This window comes from Notothenia rossii (assembly GCF_949606895.1).
Source record: "Notothenia rossii genome assembly, chromosome: 10".
Taxonomy (NCBI): domain Eukaryota; kingdom Metazoa; phylum Chordata; class Actinopteri; order Perciformes; family Nototheniidae; genus Notothenia; species Notothenia rossii.
Genome location: NC_136908.1, coordinates 2,013,698 through 2,035,718, shown reverse-complemented (window position 1 = coordinate 2,035,718; position 22,021 = coordinate 2,013,698). Strand labels below are relative to the sequence as shown.

At 42.6% G+C, this 22,021-nt stretch overlaps 1 protein-coding gene across 3 annotated transcripts in view; it reads left to right on the top strand.

The window, feature by feature from the left end:
* The window catches only part of LOC307022899 (retinoic acid receptor beta-like), a 205,629-nt gene that overhangs the window by 154,106 nt on the left and 29,502 nt on the right, over window positions 1-22,021 (top strand). For all 3 annotated transcript variants that reach the window (XM_079655808.1, XM_079655810.1, XM_079655809.1), the window contains one exon: window positions 14,954-15,114. In XM_079655808.1, the coding sequence (XP_079511934.1) occupies window positions 14,954-15,114 (161 nt within the window). The remainder of the gene's footprint in view (window positions 1-14,953; window positions 15,115-22,021) is intronic.

Sequence of the window (22,021 nt, the reverse complement as noted above, 5' to 3'; positions counted from 1 at the left end):
TTAGCGGTGGTGACCTGAAGTCATGTGACCGTGCTGTAGTTCCTTTATAGCACAACATTAGCCACCTTTAGCTTAGCGGTGGTGACCTGAAGTCATGTGACCGTGCTGTAGTTCCTTTATAGCACAACATTAGCCACCTTTAGCTTAGCGGTGGTGACCTGAAGTCATGTGACCGTGCTGTAGTTCCTTTATAGCACAACATTAGCCACCTTTAGCTTAGCGGTGGTGACGTGAAGTCATGTGACCGTGCTGTAGTTCCTTTATAGCCCAACATTAGCCTCCTTTAGCTTAGCGGTGGTGACGTGAAGTCATGTGACCATGCTGTAGTTCCTTTATAGCCCAACATTAGCCTCCTTTAGCTTAGCGGTGGTGACGTGAAGTCATGTGACCGTGCTGTAGTTCCTTTATAGCCCAACATTAGCCTCCTTTAGCTTAGCGGTGGTGACGTGAAGTCATGTGACCGTGCTGTAGTTCCTTTATAGCCCAACATTAGCCTCCTTTAGCTTAGCGGTTGTGACTTGAAGTCATGTGACCGTGCTGTAGTTCCTTTATAGCCCAACATTAGCCACCTTTAGCTTAGCGGTGGTGACGTGAAGTCATGTGACCGTGCTGTAGTTCCTCTATAGCCCAACATTAGCCTCCTTTAGCTTAGCGGTGGTGACGTGAAGCCATGTGACCGTGCTGTAGTTCCTTTATAGCCCAACATTAGCCTCCTTTAGCTTAGCGGTGGTGACGTGAAGCCATGTGACCGTGCTGTAGTTCCTTTATAGCCCAACATTAGCCTCCTTTAGCTTAGCGGTGGTGACGTGAAGCCATGTGACCGTGCTGTAGTTCCTTTATAGCCCAACATTAGCCTCCTTTAGCTTAGCGGTGGTGACGTGAAGCCATGTGACCGTGCTGTAGTTCCTTTATAGCCCAACATTAGCTTTTTACTTCAGAAATCATAGTGGTTTCAATATCTGGAGATTATCCTGCTGAACTAAACGTGTAAGAATCATAAACATTTGTTTGCAATTAAGATTATTATCCGACATAATCCAAAATTACCCGGAGAAATCCCATTGGATTCAGATGCTGCCTTCAGGGTCCACTATAGAAATACAACATCCATGTACCACTCTATTCCCTTTCTGCTCGAAGGTTATATTTCTACAATGCATGTTTCCCATCTGACACCCCCCCCCCCCCCCCCCCTCTCCCATCAGGACCATTAGCTTTAAACCCACTGCTGCCAGTGGAGAATGATCATTGTTCGCTGACTCCCACCTGGTCGGTGTTAGAGAGCTGCAGATAAATGGAGTTTATTCAGCGCTGCATCTGTTTGCTCACAGAAACGTTGTGCAGAACACAGATGGTGAGCCGGCGGCTTCTTAAAAAACATCCGGCGTCCACACAACATGTTTAAAGAAGGGCATAAAGAGAGTGTTTACTTCATGTGTGCAAGTCTGTCAAGATATTTACTTCCATGTATTATAAACACAGAGAGAAGCAGGGAGTATCCAGTCGTGTTTGTTCTTGCTGGTTGCATTTTGCTTTATCTAACAATTTATGGTCAGGCAGTTAAAGTAAAGTCTAAGGGATAATGAGTTTCAACCCATAAATCAAAGAAGAGACTAAAAGGAGTCTTTAAGTTCTGCACAAGTCAGAGAAGTATAACATGCTCAGACAGAAACCATGCAAAGTCCACTAATTCATTAGATTTCAAAGCAGTACGTTGACACCATCAAAGGTAGAAACAACACGGCGATACCTCAACATAATGATATACTACTTTTTTACATCCTGTTTTTTATTGCATCTGATAAGCCTTGAAACTCATGGATCTAAAATGCCAACTGGACTTCTTGCATCATATTTCATTCTATAATTCACACCGCTGGAGCCTCCTGTTCCTTTTTAAATGCAGGGACTAAGAAGTCAACATGTAGCAACAATTTCATTTCATTTTTATTTGTTCCGCTCATGGTACGCAAAACCCAATGTACAATAATTGCCAACAAATCATGTCTCTACAAAAACACCATAGAGCGAAAAGGAGCAGGGAGAAGAAACAAATCTGATAGGACCCGCCCCTTTCTAAACAAAACTACATAAATAGGAATAGATGGTCTGTCCTTCATAATCTTTTTTTTTTTAAATGTTCACAGCCAAACATAACAGTATCTTAGGATGCAAAGGGAAACACAACAAATACTTATTTCCCACTTGACGGTTAACGGAAAGAAACAAAACAACACCAAGACATCACATGGATAAGGAAAAGGAAAAGAGCAACACCCTCATCTGAGTCCTACTGGAGAAGAAGGTGGAAAGCAGCGCATAATAATAATAATAATAATAATAATAATAATAATAATAATAATAATAATAATAATAATAATGATAATAATAACAATGGGACCTGCAAATAAAGAACGGACATCACATCAAAGACATCACACATACTTAGCAATGCAGGACCAGAGTACATAGACGTATTCACATTCTGCTCCATATTGTCCCATCTTTCTTAATTTATACAATTTCTTCAACTGAAAAATACATACACAATTCTTAAGATCCTTCTGTTGAGAATTCCACCATTTTACACCAACCACCGAAATACACATTTGCTTAAGAGTCGTCCTTGCATGAGGATGCTTAAAATTACATTTCCTTCTGTGGTCTTCCTTGTCTGATCCAAAAACAAACAACTGTTATAAATTAAACATTATTAGAATATTTGTTTCTTTTTCTCTTTTATTCGGAGACCATTGGTCACATAAAGAAAGCTCTTTGCATCTTTTAAGTAAATTGAGGTGGACATAGTGTTCTGTTTTTCTTGAAGTGCATGATCCTAGATTCTAAGTCAAAGAGGTGTCTGTAAGCAATGCAGAATTCACAGGAGTTCAGCCACGATCTGACAGAAAACAGCACTAAAAGAGTCCTTTAATTCATTTCAATATGAGAATAAGATCACAAATGCTTACGGCCCGTCCACACTACAGCTTCAAAAAAAGCTTGCCGTCGGGCGTGTCTGAAGCTCGACCAACAACCAATCACATGAATCTCCCGCCCCTGACACACAAGCAGCGTTTTGATTGGCTAGAGCTTGTACTGGCATATGATTCGATTGGCTGACGCTTCCACCGAAAGCTTCAGAAGCTTCAAAAGTTGAACATTGCTCAACTTTTGCTGAAACGCCAGGAAAGCTCCGCTCTGCTACCCACAATGCAGTTCGGCGAAAAGCGAGGCAACGTTACGTCACCCCATTCAAAGTGGATGGGCAGACGCGTTTGAAACCGTTTTTGAAGCTGTCGAAGCTGAAGTGTGGACGGGCCGTTACAAAGACGGATAAAATGCACCATTTTCCTTCAACAAAGTGAATAGTGTGCAGATTGTGGCACCTGATAAGCCTTCAAAGCAGAGGCGGATTTTGCGGGGGGGCAGGGGGGGCCCTAGTGGCTGAAATATGTCACAGCATTACTACGTCAAAAACTGTTCAAATATAAATATTTCGCATATCAATATTGGAATAAGGTAGGACACTGGTTAATAATATTGTAGCGTGTTCAAGTAACCAAGGGATACAGTTATCAAATAAGTATAAGATGTGCACAGTTATGATAGTTATGTAATGCACTGTTGGGGGAGGGACCGCCCCTTCCATGTGAGTGTGTGTGTGTACGGTGGGCATGAGGCGTGTACGACGGGACGAGTTGTGTTCGTGTGTGGAAAAGTCACTCAGTGCAGTGAGCGCTGGCTTTAATGCTACTGTATCCGTAGCACCCCACGCAATAGTTGGGACTGTGTGCTGACGTCAGTGAAAAAGGTTTGCCCCCCCAAGCGCAAATGGAAAACTCCGCCTATGCTTCAAAGCCATTGATATAAGATTCAAACTGGAATTCCTGCATCATATTTCATTCTATCAACACCACTTCTCGGCCTTATTTTCAACGCAGGGACCAAGAAGTCAAGATTTGAAACAGAAAACCGAGCTCAGAGCCAAACAGCCACCAGGCAGCAAACATTAAACATTTCTCCCGTGTTAGTCAGGAGTGCAGATCACAGACAACCTAATGAGAGTCCCTGCACCGGATGGGTTCCTTCTGCCCTCTTGTTTTGGATATAAAAAGCCTCCCAGCATCCCAAAGACTCAGCAGAGCAGAGAACAGAATCACCATGCAGCACCTAGAGGCAGAAACAGACACTAAGAGGAAGAGGGGACGAGAGACAGAGGGTCAGACATCGCTCGTTCACTAAAGGAGGCGTCGCTGTGAGAGTGTGTTTAACAGCGTGATGAAATCCTCTCAACGACCCTTCATCTTCACACACACTCCACACACACTCATTCAGCGGAGGGTTAAACACACTCCAAGTCACACACACACTTCTCTGCTGTGTGTGCATGAGGAGCTCTTTTGTTTTCAAGTCCTAACGCTGATTTTAAATAGATTTTAATAGAGTTTGTCTACTGATATTTGGAAAACATGTATCATCATCATCATCATCATCATCATCATCATCATCATCATCATCATCATCATCATCATCATCATCATAAGTTAGAGCACAAGTTAGATGCAAGTAAATGTAAGCAGCATGTTTGTGCTATGAATAAATCAGACTTAAAGCACTTTAAATTCACGTTGTCAAAACGTATTGATTCTAAAGCCCTCAAGGTTATAAACATTGTGGAATATTTTGAAATGTAAAAGCAGCCTTGGAGCAATTGAGGGACATGTTGTTGTTGAAATGATCCTAAATGAAACGAATTGATAGGCTAACCCTTAAACCACAAAGGAGTGTTTAAAAGTCAGGGAGTAAAGGCATGTTAACACAGACAACAGCAACATGTAAAAAAAGACAGCCCTAAAAAAAATATAAATGTTAATATTTGCAGAGTTTTGGCATCTTGTAAGCCATCAAACTCATGAATCTAAAGGCCCGGACACACCAAGCTGACACCAAAGAACTCACACAGACGGACCCGACTGTTGTGTCGCCTCGCCTCTCTGCGTCTTGGCCATGTGTCGCACTGGAACACACCGACTTCAGCCGCCGGCCAAGAAGCATGTACGAACTGCGCATGAGTTAGTGGCAATACCTCTCCTGGCCAGCAGGCGGCGGTAGTGTGTATTCGTCATTCAAAAGAGGCAACAACCGGAAGACAGACTGCGTGATAACCGAGAGAAGAAGAACAGACTGCGTGATATAAACAAACAACAAATAGCGTGTTCCATTTTCCCTCTACAGCGAGAAGCTCACGAGGCTTTCCCCAACCTGTGTCGAGAGCTGGAGTTCAATGAAGTCTCAGATTTTCTAAATCGTTTGTTTGGGTCCCTCACTTCCGTTTCACTTCTCATGCACTGATTTGCTCAGCTGAACAGCCAATCAGACTGATTTATTTTGCCAACAGCCTTTGGCCGACTGCCCACCGATTCGACATCGGTGGGCAGTCGGCCAAAAAGGTGTCGGCACGGCTGAAAAGACATGACGGTGCGGGACACACCAATCTGAGTAGGGCATGTCGACGCCCACCGACGGCCAAAATCGGCTTGGTGTGTCCGGGCCTTAATACTCAAACTTGACTTTGTTCATCACATATCTTTCTCATGGACAACCGCACTGTTACAAAAGACACCCTTAATTAATTTGAATAAAACTATAGTTTGATAAGTGCCAACACAAAGGAGGGAAACTTGGGGTTTCCAGATAAAAAATAAGTAGTTTTGCAGCGTTTTTTGGACCTGATAAGCCTTGAAGCTCATTGATGTTGAGCTCAAGCTGGACTTCCTAGATCCCATTTCATCACATCGCTCACACCAATGGAGCCTCTTGTCCTGTTGTTCACCACAGGGAGCAAGAAGCCACACATTTAACACCGAAAGCAGACTTTAAGGAGCATAACAGACACTTATAGAGCAGTAAAGATGAAACTCAGTCAGTGATCGCAGACATAATGAGTGGGTCTTTCCTCTCAGTGCGTTATTTCCACCGCCTCTCGTCCAATGCATCATGGGGATGTATCTGCTCATGCTCGCTGAAATTGGCTGTGGGAGTGCGCTGGTAATTGATTGCTGTGTGCTTGTGTGTGTGTGTGTGTGTGGGTGGGGGGGAGGTTGCTGTCTTCCTAAATCACATCCTTTCAGTGTGGACCCCCCCACTCCAGACGCAGTTTGTCAGCCCACAATGACAAATGACACTCAGACACATGTGAACAGATTGTGGACCATCCCCCTTTTTCTATACAATTATCTGAACTATCCCCCCTGCCTCGAGGGCTAAAGTGTTTTTGTGTTGTGTGTATAGCGAGAGATGGAGTTAGTTTATCAACACAAGAAACATCTTCAGCAACTTGACAACACATGCAGCGTTTAGAAAACATTCAGCAACTTGAGGAGACATGCGCAGCGTCTACTAAAAGCTGCAGAAACCAAACGCTGCAAGAAGCTCAAAACACTACGGAGACCAGGGGACACTAAAGAGGGACGCACATGGCTGCGAGACCAGGGGACATTAAAGAGTGACGCACACAGCTGGGAGACCAGGGGACACTAAAGAGTGACACACAGACAGCTGGGAGACCAGGGGACACTAAAGAGTGACACACACAGCTGGGAGACCAGGGGACACTAAAGAGTGACGCACACAGCTGGGAGACCAGGGGACACTAAAGAGTGACGCACACAGCTGGGAGACTAGGGGACACTAAAGAGTGACGCACACAGCTGGGAGACCAGGGGACACTAAAAAGTGACGCACACAGCTGGGAGACCAGGGGACACTAAAGAGTGACGCACACAGCTGGGAGACCAGGGGACACTAAAGAGTGACGCACACAGCTGGGAGACCAGGGGACACTAAAGAGTGACGCACACAGCTGGGAGACCAGGGGACACTAAAGAGTGACGCACACAGCTGGGAGAACAGCGGACACTAAAGAGTGACGCACACAGCTGGGAGACCAGGGGACACTAAAGAGTGACGCATACAGCTGGGAGACCAAGGGACACTAAAGAGTGACGCACACAGCTGGGAGACCAGGGGACACTAAAGAGTGACGCACACAGCTGGGAGACCAGGGGACACTAAAGAGTGATGCTCACAGCTGGGAGGGAGCGCTTGGTGACGTTCAGGATTATAAAGCTGAACAACTGTCTCTGTTGTTGGAAACGTAGCTAAAATGTTTGATGGTCTTATTTTAACAATGTGGTCACATGACTCCTTCTGATGTCACTGCAGATCTGCTGTAAGCTAGCTAGCTAACGTAGCTAACCGTCATTTCACATATACTGAAAAAAAAACCTTATGAAGACTCTGTCCCCCCATGTCCGGTGATTGGTGCGGGTGGGGATGGATAGGAGGTTGGCTTCTGATGAGCGGAGGCAGCGGGAAGGGGTGTGGTGGTGCAGCAGGTCTGTGAGGTAGGGGGAAGGGGTGTGGTGGTGCAGCAGGTCTGTGAGGTGGGGGGAAGGGGTGTGGTGGTGCAGCAGGTCTGTGAGGTAGGGGGAAGGGGTGTGGTGGTGCAGCAGGTCTGTGAGGTAGGGGGAAGGGGTGTGGTGGTGCAGCAGGTCTGTGAGGTAGGGGGAAGGGGTGTGGTGGTGCAGCAGGTCTGTGAGGTAGGGGCAAGGGGTGTGGTGGTGCAGCAGGTCTGTGAGTTAGCGGGAAGGGGTGTGGTGGTGCAGCAGGTCTGTGAGTTAGCGGGAAGGGGTGTGGTGGTGCAGCAGGTCTGTGAGTTAGCGGGAAGGGGTGTGGTGGTGCAGCAGGTCTGTGAGGTAGGGGGAAGGGGTGTGGTGGTGCAGCAGGTCTGTGAGTTAGCGGGAAGGGGTGTCGTGGTGCAGCAGGTCTGTGAGGTAGGGGGAAGGGGTGTGGTGGTGCAGCAGGTCTGTGAGGTAGGGGAAAGGGGTCTCGTGGTGCAGCAGGTCTGTGAGGTAGGGGGGGCCTGGTTGTTGAGGGCTTTGTGAGTCATGAGGAGGACTTTTGAAGTCGATTCTTTGACGGACGGAGAGCCAGATAATATTCAATATATAATATATTATTATAATATATATGGACCTCACCTCCTCTAGGGGGGTCCTGGGGCATGCTCCCCCGGGAAGATGATTTTTTAAATGTTGAAGTTAAAAGCATCAATCTGCTGCACTTTGAGAGCAACATTAGGGACTAAATCTATGGATACATCTCTCAACACCCAGATGAAACAGAACTGTAAACAGATTTACTTTTTCTTTATGCATATTTCACAAATCACTCCCCTTTTAAAAACACTTCTTGTGTTACTGTCCTATAGTATGAGTTGGAATTATTTCATACCTGTTATTCTCTTATTTGTCATAACTATAATGATCATAAAGGAGTGCCTTGGAAATACTTGTTTACATAAATGATTACCAAACCGTTTGAGACCCACTACTTAGACTGAAGTGAACTATCTGAACCCTCAGAATCCTTCACCTCACTGAGCTGTAGTTATCAGCCCCTCAGTCTGACCCTCCACCTCTTTAATAACAGCACTTTATATCCGGGTGCTCGTGAACTGTTAGCGCCGGAGCCTCATGTCGGGGAAACTGTGGCGCGCATCATTTGAGAACTAAAGACACAGCTACACAACAAACGCAGCATGTGTACGGCTCATGTGTACGGCTCGTGTGCACGGCTCATGTGTACGGCTCGTGTGGACGGCTCGTGTGGACGGCTCATGTGTACGGCTCTGAGAATCTGTCTTGGTACAAAGCAGCAGTGAAAACATGGTACGGAGTTTCATTGATTTGGGCTTTCTCTCAATAAGCAAGTGGAATGGATTTGATAGTGAAGCACTGACACGGCGCTCTACAGAGAGCGGCGAGTGGATAGACCGATTCACGGACTTTCCACATGGTAAAAGTGGGGGGGTCTAAACTAATCATTTTAAAAGGTGGGGGGGACTTGTCGACGCCCATGCATACTGCCTTATAATGCGCATATAGGTCACAGATGTAGGTTGCATTGTATGGAGTGATTACTGTCAGCACTCTGACGGTAATCAGGCCACGGCTGACCAGAACACTCTGAATCTCTGAAACTGAACATCACATCGACTCATATTGTCTTTTTAAAGCTGTGAGTTGCTCCGATAATGAAGATGCAGAGATGTGGGTGTCAGATGTCCCCACATGTCAACGTAAACACACACAGCATAGGGATTTGACTGATGTGGCTGTGCATTTGATTTAATGACATATTTCTAAAGGCATCCAATTATATAAATTAGATGTGTATATGTATTGAGTTGTGTGCATCCGTTGAAGGATACAAAGCGTTGTTGGCAAAGCAGATTTGAGGTTGACTCTCATCTGGGTTTAATGCCTGATTATGGGGATAAGCGCTTTAATCTATAGACCATAACATAACCCCTCTGACCGTCAACACTGTGAGTCTAGAGTCGACCATGGATGTATAATAAGAACTGGATACAGCGTGGGAGGTGGGTCTCGGTCTTTCCTATGAGAGCTGCTCATAGAGAGCCACAGTGACGCGTCCTAAAACTTGGAAGCAGAGATGGAGTCGAGTCGGACTCGTTACTCGACTCGGACTTGGACTCGTGAATTCTTGCGTACGCTGACTTGGACTCGGACTCGTGAATTTTTCCCCCCACGATGACTCAGACTTGACTTGTACATTGACGCTCTGACTTGGACTCGGACTCGGACTCGAGCAAGTTTTCTCTGGAGTCTGATGTCCTCTATCCTGGCATGTGGACCTGTGAGGCGAGTTCACGGACTGGGCCCCGCTATTCCAGTCTAGAGATGTCTAGAGACACACCCCGCATCGTGCTGTATGCTTTCACACATTCTGCTTCCACATTGGAAAAGAGCAGCGCAAAATGCTCGTTATGTGGAAACAATATTGAAGAGAGGGCTCCGTAACACATAACGCTAATGATCGAGTTCAGTCCAATGTAGAGGAGCAGCTACATTTCAACACATATATCCATGAAGGTTAATACATGAAGACTTGTGACTCGGACTTGACATGGACTCTTCTTAGGTGACTCGGACTTGGACTCGGACTCCAACACAGGTAATGATGACTCGGACTCGACTCGGACACTCCTTGGGTGAGTCGGACTTGGACTCGACTACGACTCTCCCTTGGTGACTCGGACTTGGACTCGGACTCGAAGAGCGGTGACTCGAGAGTGACTTGGACATGTGAATTGGTGACTTGACTACAACACTGCCCGGAAGTAAACTCTTTCTGGTTCCTTCGACAAAAACCAATGCAATTTCTCCATAGGATTTTAGAAAATAGCTGGAAATAAGGTCTGTGGTTGAGACACATTGAAGAGACGGGTCACGTTTTCCTCAGCCGGATAATCTCCACACGTGTACCCTACTTTTATCATTTTCAAATCAAAAATCTAGTCGCCAGAAGCAAAATGCTAACGTGATGCTATAAAGGAACTACAGCAGGCTCGCTGCTTCAACGTCACGCCAACTTCAGATCCATATTCAAACACACAGATTCTAAATGGTCCGAGTTGAAGCGTTTGTTTGAACAGTCTGCAGGAGGCAGGGACTTGCTTTCAAGCAGAACAGAAACTAACTCAGAGGAGTGTTTACGTGTTCGGCGTAATGACGTACAACGGCCTCCACGACTTCTGTAGTCCTATTCAGCCACTTGGTAACAACCATCGTTTCTCAGACACGTCAACTCTTCAGAAATCACCAGTGGGGTCACAGCTGATGGATTTAATGTCGTAGAACAAAAACGTGATCAGTCTCTTCAATGTGTCTCAACCACAGACCTTAGTTCAGATATTTTCCTAAATCCTATGGAGAAATTGCTTTGCTTTTTTGTAGAAGGAACCAGAAGTGGTCAAATGCTAACTTACTTCACTGCGGCGCATGAAGACAAAATGGCCCAACTTTTGAGAGAGCGAAACGTCACAGATTACCCATCATGCCTGGCTGTCAGAGCAGAAGTACCCGTATGTGCACTCATAGAGCATGCGCAGTTGAGTTGCCCCTTAAGCCCCGCCCCCGAGCTCCCACTGTCAGATGCACGTTCAAAATGCCGAGGGAAATAACTCTCAGAATAACGTTATTAGCACATTTTACAACTTGAGGACCGAATGTTTTTAATAAGGGCTATACTGGGTAGTTTATTTAGTTAAAATTATCCAACGATTTACAGACGTCTCTTTCCCAATGTTAGTCAATGGGAAAGAGTCTTTCTGGGCCCAGGGACGTCACGGACTGATACGGAAGTTTCAGTACCGCCGTTTGGACACAAGGAATATTTTCCTCAGAGTCCGGCGCACTTCCTGGGGGCTTGGTCTAGAGTTGATGCTGTGGCTAGGTAGGATAGCAGCTGGATTATTACGTTAACTTGTCTAAATCATAATATAACAAAGGTGTAAGTTACATAACAAGCCTAATAAACTATGCTACTGTATTCTTCTACTCTATTGCATTATAGGCGCCAATATTGTACCTTTTACTCCACTACATTTATTTGACAGCTTTTGTTACAAGTTACTTTATTGGGTTTAGGATAAAAGCTAATTCGTAATATAAGTCAATTATTAAATACACTTTGACACATATTTATAGGTTAAGATATCCAGCAGTATATAAAGTTTTAAATTAGCTCGACTTTACCAGTTGTGATAAAAAACATGAATATTCATAACAGTATATTAGTAACTCAATGAATGTACAATTCTGAAATGGGACATTACGGATAATGAGTACTTTTACCTTCGGTACTTTAAGTATATTTGGACGCCGCTACTTTTACTGTAGTACAATTTTGAATGCAGGACTTTTACTTTTTTAAATGTAGTTTTGCTGTTAACTCTGAGTACTTCTTGCTCCACTGCTTTTAACCGAAACCATGATCTGTTCTCAACCTCAACCTAATCACGAAGAACTGTCATTTTACTCGCATCACATGCCAAGTACGACCCTATGTCTATCGGACTACTTTTTACGTTGGAATATTACGCAAACATGTACCGAAAGCAAAATCAAAAGTAACACCAAAGTGTCCTTATTGTGTACAAATATATATGTGTGTTCGCATTTAATGTCTTAGCGTCCAACTTTAGCGATAGCTCTTGGACTTGTGTAGCCAGTTTATCACGAAGACCAATATAGTTTGTTGTAAAAGTGAAACATGTGTATTATATGTAACTGTCAGTGGTAAAACATTGCAGAGAGAACAGCTGTGATCCACATCCTGTATGGAGAGCGGTGGATTTATCTCTCATCACACATCATACTTGAGTCTGAGAGATAAGAGAGTATGGATTACATCAGGATAAAAATAGCCCTCATTGATCCATGAACACAGATATATCTCTCTATGGTGTGGACCAGCTGAGTGACGTATCGTATCATGGAGATAACTCAGATGTGAATAATTGATTATTTGATTTTGGTTGATAAACAACAGCTCATGTGTTCATGAACATGCATTGATTTCAGACGTTGTGTTTGATGGCCAGCTGTCATTTAGTCCTACATTTCCACCTGTCAATCATTAGAAAAGCAGGAAACCATCAACCTGACACTCACCCATCCTCCCTTTGAACGCTTGAAGATTAAGAAAAATACTGATTGACAGCTGCCATGCAAAATGATACCCATTGATTTCTTGTTTTCACCAATGATAGCTTTTTTTAGGTAAGAGAGAAGGGTTTAAGATATTAAGAAAAGTGGATTCATATCAAGGTACACAAATTGTTTGTCCAACGCAAGGAGTTTAAGGAACGTTGAATAATGCATGGACATAAAAACAATCGAATTTATGTATTTATATTGTCTTATATTAGATTATTACATGTTAAGCTATTCCCTATTAAAACCCTTAGAAGATGTTGTTACATGTGTTCAGCTTCTGGATTGGTTCAGTTGACTCTTACGTCAAACTGAAAATGTATATTGTTGTGGTCTAATGTGTTGTTGTGTTGTCTCTCCGACATTTAAAACCAAACCTGCACCTCACATAAGTTTCACTTTAGACTCAACTTGAACTACATCATAAGACTTCCCAAATAGCTCAGAGAAAAGTGTAATTAATTGACTCGGTCAAATCATTAATTGCGCCTCAAATCAGAAAATTCATTTTTATAGCACTTGAGTTCCCAGACTTTGTTTTTCCTAAGTTTGGAGACTCTGCCGGTGGCACTGAGCTGTCAGAGTCTCAGCTGCAAACTTTCTGTCCTTATATAAGGTCTGACAACTCGCTGCAGCTTTTAAAAAGTACCCGGAGAAATGTGCTTACTCGCAGCAAAGTTCCTCCAGTTGTCAGACGATCAGAGGTGGGAAGTAGTGGAGTACAAATACTTCGTTACTGTACTTAAGTACATGTTTCTGGTATAAGTACTTTACTCCACTACTTATTTTCCTGACGACTTTTTACTTTGACTTCTTACATGTTGAACACAAATACCTGTACTTTCTACTTCTTACATGTTGAACTCAAATACCTGTACTTTCTACTTCTTACATGTTGAACACAAATACCTGTACTTTCTACTTCTTACATTTTGAACCCAAATACCTGTACTTTCTACTTCTTACATGTTGAACTCAAATACCTGTACTTTCTACTTCTTACATGTTGAACTCAAATACCTGTACTTTCTACTTCTTACATGTTGAACTCAAATACCTGTACTTTCTACTTCTCACATGTTGAACTCAAATACCTGTACTTTCTACTTCTTACATGTTGAACACAAATACCTGTACTTTCTACTTCTTACATGTTGAACTCAAATACCTGTACTTTCTACTTCTTACATGTTGAACACAAATACCTGTACTTTCTACTTCTTACATGTTGAACACAAATACCTGTACTTTCTACTTCTCACATGTTGAACACAAATACCTGTAATTTCTACTTCTTACATGTTGAACTCAAATACCTGTACTTTCTACTTCTTACATGTTGAACACAAATACCTGTACTTTCTACTTCTTACATGTTGAACTCAAATACCTGTACTTTCTACTTCTTACATGTTGAACACAAATACCTGTACTTTCTACTTCTTACATGTTGAACTCAAATACCTGTACTTTCTACTTCTTACATGTTGAACCCAAATACCTGTACTTTCTACTTCTTACATGTTGAACACAAATACCTGTACTTTCTACTTCTTACATGTTGAACTCAAATACCTGTACTTTCTACTTCTTACATGTTGAACACAAATACCTGTACTTTCTACTTCTTACATGTTGAACTCAAATACCTGTACTTTCTACTTCTTACATGTTGAACTCAAATACCTGTACTTTCTACTTCTTACATGTTGAACTCAAATACCTGTACTTTCTACTTCTTACATGTTGAACACAAATACCTGTACTTTCTACTTCTTACATGTTGAACTCAAATACCTGTACTTTCTACTTCTTACATGTTGAACACAAATACCTGTACTTTCTACTTCTTACATGTTGAACTCAAATACCTGTACTTTCTACTTCTTACATGTTGAACTCAAATACCTGTACTTTCTACTTCTTACATGTTGAACACAAATACCTGTACTTTCTACTTCTTACATGTTGAACTCAAATACCTGTACTTTCTACTTCTTACATGTTGAACTCAAATACCTGTACTTTCTACTTCTTACATGTTGAACACAAATACCTGTACTTTCTACTTCTCACATGTTGAACCCAAATACCTGTACTTTCTACTTCTTACATGTTGAACACAAATACCTGTACTTTCTACTTCTTACATGTTGAACTCAAATACCTGTACTTTCTACTTCTTACATGTTGAACTCAAATACCTGTACTTTCTACTTCTCTCATTTTCCAAAAAGGCTGGTTCCTTTAGTCTGAATGTGTGTTTGGTGGCGTGATCATTATTATTTAGAGTCATTGCGTGCCTATTGATTTTGACGATCAAGTCATTGTAGTCTCTAATCCTTTGTTAATCCTTTCTTCTCCTCCAGCGGTTCGAAACGACCGCAATAAGAAGAAGAAGGAGAGTCCGAAGCCGGAGCTGACGGAGAATTACGAGCTGACGGCCGAGCTGGAAACCATCATCGAGAAGATCAGAAAGGCCCATCAGGAAACCTTCCCCTCCCTCTGCCAGCTGGGGAAATACACCACGGTGAGTTCAGGGACCTGCGTCATAAACATGTTAGAGCAGGGGGTCAAAGTCCTCTCAGTTCAGGGGCCACATTTGATCTCAAGTGGGACGGGCCAGTAAAATCCAAGCATAATAACCTAGAAATAACCACGACTTGAAATGGTTCCCTTTGTTTTAGTGCATAAAAGTAAATTCTGATCTATCTTTGGACAAAACATGATGAACATCCTGACATTTCACGGTGAGTTCAAGGACCTGCGGTGCTCCAGGTGTTGAATGGATCATATAAATATTAGAGCACGGGGGTCAAAGTCATCTTAGTTCAGGGGCCGGACCAGTCGAATCCAAGCATAATAATCTAGAAATAACGATGATTTCAAATTGTTCCCTTTGTTTTAGTGCAAAAAAGTGAATTCTGATCTATCTTTGGACAAAACATTATGAACAAGTCAAAGTCAACTTTATTGTAAATCTTTCAGTTTGTGTGTACTGACATACCGTTTCCCACAATCCAGAGGAATACTAAATACAAATATATATAAAATATGTATACAAATATGTATATATATATATACACAATCAGAAGACACATGTACTGTATACATATGCACACATTAAGGTCATAAATAAAAGCACAACAATCAATATTTACAAAATAACAGCCACTTCAAAATCTGTGAAAAACAACCAAGAAAATCAAGAGCAATTTCAACAGTTTATCCCTAGTCACACCAGGGCGGTCCTTAGTGCCGTGTACATTTTCAAATGGATTTATTTGAAGCTCCAACCACCGGATTTCGTTATGATAGTCAAGAAAACTCTCCTGGTGAATTTTTTTCCAATTCCAACAACATCTACCCCCCCCCCCCCTCATCGAGCTGGGCTGCCACACCAGCAGCTGCAACTGAGGCTACACTTCCAGCTCGATGAGGGGGGGGGATGGAGCTCAGGCTTTCCCACTTTCAATTTGAAGGACCACCCTCATTTACACATTACATCAGATCACAGTGTATCTACAGACACATGTAGTCGGTGGTATCTGGAACTGAACTATATGGTATTTTACTTTGTGATGTATTCGTCTGATCATGTCCACATCTGTGTAGTGATCCTGACACACCACCATACAAACTAAAGTGGAAGCCATTAAGGAAGAAGTTATCCGCCTGCCTGTAAATACATGACTTTGTACGTCAACATACATATAGGTTGTGGCAGTGCGTGAACTATAGGGCTCGACCAAACCCTCTCTTGTTGCACTCAAGCTGCTGACTCACAGTATATTGAACATTGAACAAAGTATGTTAGACTCCCCTGTCTTAGAGCTTTCACCCTGATCTACCAGTATCTCTGCCTTTTGATCCCAACTACCTGCAGGGTGCAGAGCTCATAGTGATAATCAATACTTAGTACTGTACTCTAAATCCCCCTCTAAAGCACTGCCAGGTAAATCCTCAACACCACCTTCTTCTTCTCCTTCTTCTTCACCTTCTTCTCCTTCTCCTCTCAAGAGCCACTCTTTAAGTGTGATGGAAAGGCTGTAGAAAGCATGAGTCACACAGTAATAACATTGTGCGGTGAACTCATCGCCGCTTCCAGCTGTCTCTGGTGAGCTGGGTCTGATGATGGTTGCAGGGTTTGTTTGCCCCAGATTTTAGATTTGGCATCAGAGAGAGGTGGGTTTAAAAAGAGAGAAGTCTAGACTGGAAGACGAAGCAGCCGAAGGGAAACATGTTCCCAGACAGGAAGCAGATCGTCCCTGCAGCGTCTGGCTCTCTGGTGATGTGCTCAAATGAACAAACTCAAGTCTGTGAGTTCTCATGAATCCTTAACTTTACCCACTCTCTGGTATCTGTTACTCTGCATTGGGAGGACAACGTTTGACAAATGATTAAAGATCGTACAGTTCGCCTTCACCTGTTCTTCCAGGTGAGAGACGGACAGATTCACCCTGAGCTTTAAAACAAGAGGCATTTTGAATCAAAGCATTGAAAGACTAGCCTGTGTATCTACATTGATGTAAACATGTAACGACTGATATTCACACATTCTCACCGTTGATTTCTTGGAGGTTAACATTTGACAAACAAAGCGTACAGTTCGCCTTTACAAGAGTCTGTCCTCTGATCCTAGCGAGACACAGATTCACAAAATCCTGAGGGTCAAATAATTGTTTCATTACGAATCAAAGCATTCAATAAGCTGGGCATTGTGTCTTTATTAATGCACACACATACTGACTGGTAATGCATTGAAGACAAGTTTTATGGGGTGGGCATAACGACCGTTCAAACATGCATGTACTTAAACTAACTCCATATTATTCCTTAAAACTCAACAGGTTACATTAACAAAAGGAACAGATACTTTGAGTCTGCACATCACTGCAGGACAGTGGATTAAAAGCAGCTAATCCAGTCAGCCTGTGTTTGTGTTTTTATGAATGAAAGCGTACGGGAAAAGTATCTGAGCAATTTATCGATATTAAACCAATATCTTGACATGAGGCCCAATATCGCCGTGGAGTTTGGATGTCATTAACTCCTGATAGATGTAATGTTCTGGAGTTACAGCTGTGTTTACACTCGTTATACTTCTTCTCCTTTCCGTCAGACAGCCTTTCTTTGTCTATCTGCTCTTTAAAGCCACCAGACTCCACTGACAAAAAGAGCCATTTCCCCGCTGCAGAACACAAACATGTCTGGTTTGTTTGTGATATTGTTTGACTCTGATGAATTCAAACTAACTAACCCTTTAGTCAAACAAAGACAAAGGGGTTAGTTACGCATGATGTAAGAAAGGGCAATACATTAATATGATATCGATATTGTGATTGTAATATCCCACATGTGTCTTTTCCTGGTTTTGAACAAAATGATGGATTTCTCTGAGCTTACCAGTCATTTCATCCATATTACCGATGGTGTGTGTGTGTGTGTGTGTGTGTGTGTGTGTGTGTGTGTGTGTGTGTGTGTGTGTGTGTGTGTGTGTGTGTGTGTGTGTGTGTGTGTGTGTGTGTGTGTGTGTGTGTGTGTGTGTGTGTGTGTGTGTGTGTGTGTGTGTGTGTGTGTGTGTGTGTGTGTGTGTGTGTGTGTGTGTGTGCGTGCGTGCGTGCGTGCGTGCGTGCGTGCGTGCGTGCGTGTGTGTGTAAAATCTGTCTGTGTGTGTGTGTGTGTGTGTGTGTGTGTGTGTGTGTGTGTGTGTGTGTGTGTAAAATCTGTCTGTCTGTGTGTGTGTCTGTCTGTCTGTCTGTCTGTCTGTGTCTGTCTGTGTCTGTCTGTGTCTGTCTGTGTCTGTGTCTGTGTGTGTGTGTGTGTGTGTGTGTGTGTGTGTGTGTGTGTGTGTGTGTGTGTGTGTGTGTGTGATTATCCCTGTCATCTCCTAACGTCATGCTAGAGAGATCTGTGTCGTCCCTGAACCTCCGAACAGCGGCTCAAAACTAACAACCCATGAAGCCCAGATAGCCAATCCTCGCAGGACCTTGAAGAAGAATCTGTCGGACACATCAGGCCTCGCTCGTCCGGTCTCGCAGCAAACCGACCCTGTAAAAGATCGTACGTTCCCGTCATCTGAGTGACAACCAAACCCCCGAGGGACGTTCCTGCTCTCGACATGACTCGGTGTAAAAGTTGGAGGTCATGCAAGTGTTTGGAAAAAACCTCCAGAGCGAGCTTTGTGACGCTTTGACAGGTTGGACGGCTGGAGGTAGCGGAGATGGGGACGCTTTGATTGACACGCAGGAATGGCAGCGCTGTGTTTGTTTTTAGGACGACTTACAGATAGATTACAGCGTGTGATCGACTGACGCTCCACACAAACACTTCTGTAGGGAGCGAGCGAAAGCTAACGGGGGAGGGGAGGTTTCATGATTTAGTTGTGCTAGATTTAGAAGTCTCGTGACACCTGTCAGTCGTGTCAAAAACTGGTTGTCGAAAGATAAGCTGCCGTAATGTGTCTGTTGTTGCAGCGATGAGATTCTCTGACAGTAAACCTCGGAGCAGAGCTGCTGAAACGGAGCAGAGTGGCACAAAGTGAAGCTATTAGCTCCGCGGCGGTTAAGCCCCCGTCTCCATAACGCTCTATTTTCCCCCAACACAAAGCTGCTAATCGCTGTAACCCCTCTCTCCCCCGCCCGCATCCCACTCCCTCTGCCACCAGACACTTCCTGCTCTTACTAAATAAACATAGTAGACATAATAGCAGAGATCTGGCTCGCTCGGGTAGACAGTATGAGCCAGTGTTTGCTGGAGTGGCAGCCGGGCCTCAGATAAAGCCTTAATCTGGATCAGCGGTAATTAGACTGTGAGAAGTTCCTCATTATTACCAGAGATCGGATCCTGATGCGCCTTTTGAGTCCTCCCACAGAAGAGGAGCTCCGCGCCCCTAGATTAGGTTAAAGCTCCAATTATGTGCTGAAATATTCAAATCCTAGTCTGCAGTGATTTAGGAGTTCATTACCGGGTTAGTGGAGAGAGAGGGAGAGGGTTTAGAGTCACCGTGAATAACGCTCAGCGATGCAAAACCTGACAGGCTCCTTCAAAGGCAAAATACAGTTAGAGCTCCGTGCTGTACAGTAGAAGTACTCAGACCTTGTACTTGAAGTAAAAGTAGAAGTACTCAGATCTTGTAGTAAAAGTAGAAGTACTCAGACCTTGTACTTGAGTAAAAGTAGAAGTACTCAGACCTTGTACTTGAAGTAAAAGTAGAAGTACTCAGACCTTGTACTTGAGTTAAAGTAGAAGTACTCAGATCTTGTAGTAAAAGTAGAAGTACCCAGACCTTGTACTTGAGTAAAAGTAGAAGTACTCAGACCTTGTACTTGAGTTAAAGTAGAATTACTCAGACCTTGTACTTGAGTTAAAGTAGAAGTACTCAGATCTTGTAGTAAAAGTAGAAGTACTCAGACCTTGTACTTGAGTAAAAGTAGAAGTACTCAGACCTTGTACTTGAGTTAAAGTAGAATTACTCAGACCTTGTACTTGAGTAAAAGTAGAAGTACTCAGATCTTGTACTTGAGTAAAAGTAGAAGTACTCAGATCTGGTAGTAAAAGTAGAAGTACTCAGACCTTGTTCTTGAGTAAAAGTAGAAGTACTCAGATCTTGTACTTGAGTAAAAGTAGAAGTACTCAGATCTGGTAGTAAAAGTAGAAGTACTCAGATCTTGTACTTGAGTTAAAGTAGAAGTACTCAGATCTTGTAGTAAAAGTAGAAGTACTCAGACCTTGTACTTGAGTAAAAGTAGAAGTACTCAGATCTGGTAGTAAAAGTAGAAGTACTCAGATCTTGTACTTGAGTAAAAGTAGAAGTACTCAGATCTGGTAGTAAAAGTAGAAGTACTCAGACCTTGTTCTTGAGTAAAAGTAGAAGTACTCAGATCTTGTACTTGAGTAAAAGTAGAAGTACTCAGATCTGGTAGTAAAAGTAGAAGTACTCAGACCTTGTACTTGATTGAAAGTAGAAGTACTCAGATCTTGTACTTGAGTAAAAGTAGAAGTACTCAGATCTTGTACTTGAGTAAAAGTAGAAGTACTCAGATCTTGTAGTAAAAGTAGAAGTACTCAGATCTGGTAGTAAAAGTAGAAGTACTCAGACCTTGTACTTGAGTAAAAGTAGAAGTACTCAGATCTTGTAGTGAAAGTAGAAGTACTCAGATCTAGTACTTGAGTAAAAGTAGAAGTACTCAGATCTTGTACTTGAGTAAAAGTAGAAGTACACAGATCTTGTTCTTGAGTAAAAGTAGAAGTACTCAGATCTTGTACTTGAGTACAAGTAGAAGTACTCAGATCTTGTACTTAAGTGAAAGTAGAAGTACTCAGGTCTTGTACTTAAGTGAAAGTAGAAGTACTCAGGTATTGTACTTGAGTAAAAGTAGAAGTACTCAGATCTTGTACTTGAGTAAAAGTAGAAGTACTCAGATCTTGTACTTGAGTAAAAGTAGAAGTACTCAGATCTTGTACTTGAGTGAAAGTACAAGTACTCAGATCTTGTACTTGAGTAAAAGTAGAAGTACTCAGATCTTGTACTTGAGTAAAAGTAATAGTCCCAGAGTGTAGGAATACTCTGTTACAGTAAAAGTCCTGCATTCAAAATGTTCCTCAAGTGAAAGTAGAAAAGTATTCTCATCAAAATATAGTGAAAGACAGTAAAAGTAGTCGTTGTGCAGATTGGTCCATTTCAGAATAATAGATATGATATGTTTTATAATGATTGATCATGAAAGTGTTCTCAAAGCTGGTAAAGGTGCAGCTAGTTTGAATGACTTTGTATTCTGCAGGGTAGCTGGTGGATTTACTCCAGGTGGAACTAAAGTCTGATTTAACACTTGATTAGATTTCACATCATTCATCCACATCTGTGAAGTAACTAAAGGTATTAATATACATGTAGTGGAGAAACAAAACTCAAGAGGTTTGACACATTTCAATGACCAACAGAGAACAGTCACTGCTCATAACTGCAGGAAAGTGGATTAAATGCAGGTAATCCAACCGTTCATGATCTTTTTTTATAAATTAAAACACAGTGTTACCGTGTCAGACAAGTGGTGATGTGAACAATGAACAAACACATTTCTATTTAAAAAAACGACTTCTTAGCGCATCAATGAACACGCTTCATTGACAGTGATGGTGATGGAAAACAGCATGGCACTTTGAAAGGCAAAATAAAAGTGTTAGCGATCGATGCTATCCGATGCTATTCGATTCTATTGGATTCTATTGGATGCTATTCGATGCTATCCGATGCTATTCGATTCTATTGGATTCTATTGGATGCTATTCGATTCTATTGGATTCTATTGGATGCTATTCGATTCTATTCGATTCTATTGGATTCTATTGGATGCTATTCGATTCTATTCGATTCTATTCGATGCTATTCGATGCTATTCGATGCTATTCGATGCTATTCGATGCTATTCGTCACA